Source organism: Arachis hypogaea, chromosome 10 (genome assembly GCF_003086295.3).
Source record: "Arachis hypogaea cultivar Tifrunner chromosome 10, arahy.Tifrunner.gnm2.J5K5, whole genome shotgun sequence".
Classification (NCBI taxonomy): domain Eukaryota; kingdom Viridiplantae; phylum Streptophyta; class Magnoliopsida; order Fabales; family Fabaceae; genus Arachis; species Arachis hypogaea.
The window spans coordinates 5,216,309-5,219,633 of NC_092045.1; the positions used below are offsets into that span (position 1 = coordinate 5,216,309).

Sequence of the window (3,325 nt, forward strand, 5' to 3'; positions counted from 1 at the left end):
ATCCCTCTTTAATGATTCTTGTAACTTCCTATTTGTTGAGGAAATCACTTGTTAAATTATCCATGAATGTGGATCAATAATATCTCATTCTAAACAGAGGAACGAAGCTACGAGAGTCTCGTACTCCAAACTTGGGGGAACTAAGTACCAAGCATTGATACTCAAATATCATTAACTATTAATCTATTATAGATTTCACTAACTTTGATCTGGGTAAACCAAAAGATGATATGTTAAACTTTTATATATTGCTTAAGTTGATGCTAAGCCAAAAATCCAATGATCGCCTTCATTGAGAACATGATAGAATCAACATAAATAAACAACCAAGAGCTTCTAGTCATTTTGTTACCACTTCAAGTTAGACTGTGAAATTAGGCTCCTTTTTTCCTGTGGAGCAAATCCATTGAATCCCAAAATCGAATTTTTCATTTTGGACCGTCCATTGTCACAGAGACTTTGGTCAAAAAGGAAAATATATATGCTATGCATTTACTTATCGTTGTGCGAAGGAAAGTCCACACAAGCAATTAGACTTGATTCTTGAAATTATATCCATAGATTTCATTTATGGATTTATTAATATGTTGGTGTGTTGATATATTCGTAGTCCACTAGATATTAAAAAAAAAAGTTTGAAAGTAGAATCTGATTCTAGATATGTCTCATCCCATAAAAGGAATACAATACAATACAGCATTTAATTTAAAAATGTCACATCCAATTTGAGGTCATGAACATATATTGTATGTCTTCTTTCTTGTCAAGTTCTTAACATTGTGCAAATCTCAAAATCATTATCATCTGGATGGCAAGTAGAAGAGCAAGATGCATGCAGTGTGGAAGGCCTGTGGTGGTGCCAATGCAAGCCTATAATGTTTACATTCTGTGTTCTGGCTGCCAAGGCTATCCACAAGTCCAACCCAACTACCCTTTACTCAACAGCACTCCTTCCTTCATCAATTTTGCTCCTGGATTTTCGAGGCCTTACCCGCCGCCGCCTTCTCCTGCTTCTGCATATGGTAACAAGAGAGCTGTGTTGTTTGGTATTAGCTATGCTAAGCAAGATAACAGGATCAAAGGCGCTGTCAATGATGCTCACTGCATGAAGTACTTTCTCATTGACAAGTTGGGTTTCCCTACTGATTCCATTCGCATGCTCACAGGTACCTACTATAATAATAGCATGCTCACTGCTGATCTTGTTAATTTGTCATGATTTTTACATGTTTTATGTTATGTCCTCTGGTTTGATGATTATACGGTTGGATGTGAGATCGGCTTATTAACAATTGAGCCTAGCTTTTTAGGGATCAAGCTTAATTTACTAAACACCTGCAAAAAGGATGATTAGAACTTAGTAAGCTTAACTTATTGTTAGAGATATAATTATTCATGTGCTGTTGTGCAGATGATCCAGAAGAGAGAAACCCTCTAAGAATTCCAACAATGCACAACATGAGAATGGCGATGAGGTGGTTGGTGGAAGGTTGCCGGGCAGGGGACTCATTGGTGTTCTACTACTCCGGTCACGGATCGAGGGTAGTCGACCGTAACATGGATGAGGTTGATGGGTATGATGAAGCAATCTGCCCTGTTGATTATGAGCATGAGGGCAAGATAATTGATGATGAGATCAATGCAACAATCGTCCGCCCTCTGCCACGTGGCGCCAAGCTCCACGCCCTTGTTGATACATGCTTTAGCGGCACTGTTCTTGATTTACCTTTCATGTGCAGGATGAACCGGTTAGTTAGTTAGTTACACTTCTACATCAGCAAAAAAATAAAAAAAATAAAACAGAAAGTAGAGATTAATTTGTGTTATTTAAACAGAAAAGGTTATTATGGATGGGAAGATCACAGAAGCCGCAGAGGTGCATACAAAGGCACAAATGGAGGAGTAGCTGTTTGCATTTCTGCTTGTGACGATGATGGAAGTGCGGCAGATACATCCGTAAGTATATTATAACTAATAAGGCAACTACTCTAGTGAAGAGGTTAAAAATATTATAATATTTGTTTAAAAAGTGTGACTTATTTGTTTAGTCGCACTTTAAATAAAGATAATATTTTTATAACATATAAAAATCAAGTTTTATAATTTATTATCTAATGGTCAAAATAAAATATCTTCACATGATGATAATTATAAAATCTTCACTGAAATAGTTACCATGTAATAAACAAAATAAATAATCACATGCAGTTTATCTTTGTCTTTATGTGAAGTTGAGGAGTGCTAGAGGGCCAATAAATTTTATGATTTGTAGTTATCAATTAGTTATTATTAGTATTTTTAATAATCTGAAATTTTATCGTATAATTACTCACTTTTCTTTTACTAGTTAAATATTGGCCAAATTTTAATAAAAATACTGTCCCTTAAACTTTTTTCATAAAGTTGATAATTAAAAAATTATTAGATAACAATTTAATTAAATTTATTAAATTATCTTAACGATTTTGAACTAGTAACTTCGTACAAAAATATCTGCATGTGAATTTTAAAAGTGATTCACTTTTTAATTACCGTTAAAAACTAAAAGAGAAATTGATTAGGCATTTAGCGGCATGGAAAGTAGTGGAGCGTTGACGTACAGTTTCATTCAAGCCATGCAAGATGAAGCTAAACTGACTTATGGCCGCTTGCTGAATGCTATGCGCTCCACCATCCGCGACGCTAAGGAAGGACAGTTTGGTCCTAACTACGAAGATTATGCCGCCATGGAATCTCGCCTGCAATATGCTCATGTAATATAATCAACTCTCATCTACCTATTTATTTATGTCTTTCTCTTGTTAACAACTTGAATCTTGATCCTATGCAGGAGCCACAGATATCTTCATCTGAAAAGTTTGATATTTATTCAAAGCCTATTTTAATGTGAAGGTGGCTGCCTTGTTACTTGTTACTTATGCCTTCAAACAGAAACAGGGCAACTATATACTATAACCGTAATAAGCGTTGCCTCACTCCACGTGTATACTCATTAATAAGGATATTGTACTCTTCAACTATGTGCTTCTCCAATCCTCAATAACTTGCTAATCCAATTCCTTGCTAGCATAGGAACAAAGTATCAATATTTATTTATATTAGAGCAAATGACAAATAAGTTCTTGATTTTTTATACAAATAAGTTTTGGATTAATTAAAAATATAAAAATATTCTTTACTTTTTAAAACGCGAGACATTTAAGTCTTTTTGAAGAACCGATTTATTTTTATATATTTTAGACAAAAAAACTTCAATATATTATATTTTAAAAAATTAATGATATTTTTATATTTTTAATTAATAGACTTATATGTCTTTGAATTA

General features: G+C 33.8%; 1 protein-coding gene across 1 annotated transcript; it reads left to right on the top strand.

Moving 5' to 3' along the window:
• The first annotated feature begins 508 nt into the window (after positions 1-508).
• Positions 509-3,020, top strand: LOC112714847 (metacaspase-1). Its single transcript, XM_025766529.3, has 5 exons — positions 509-1,166; positions 1,412-1,748; positions 1,836-1,956; positions 2,562-2,753; positions 2,831-3,020. Exons 1-5 carry the CDS (start codon positions 809-811, stop codon positions 2,888-2,890), a joined length of 1,068 nt encoding a protein of 355 aa, XP_025622314.1. The 5' UTR covers positions 509-808; the 3' UTR covers positions 2,891-3,020.
• The last annotated feature ends 305 nt before the right edge of the window (positions 3,021-3,325 follow it).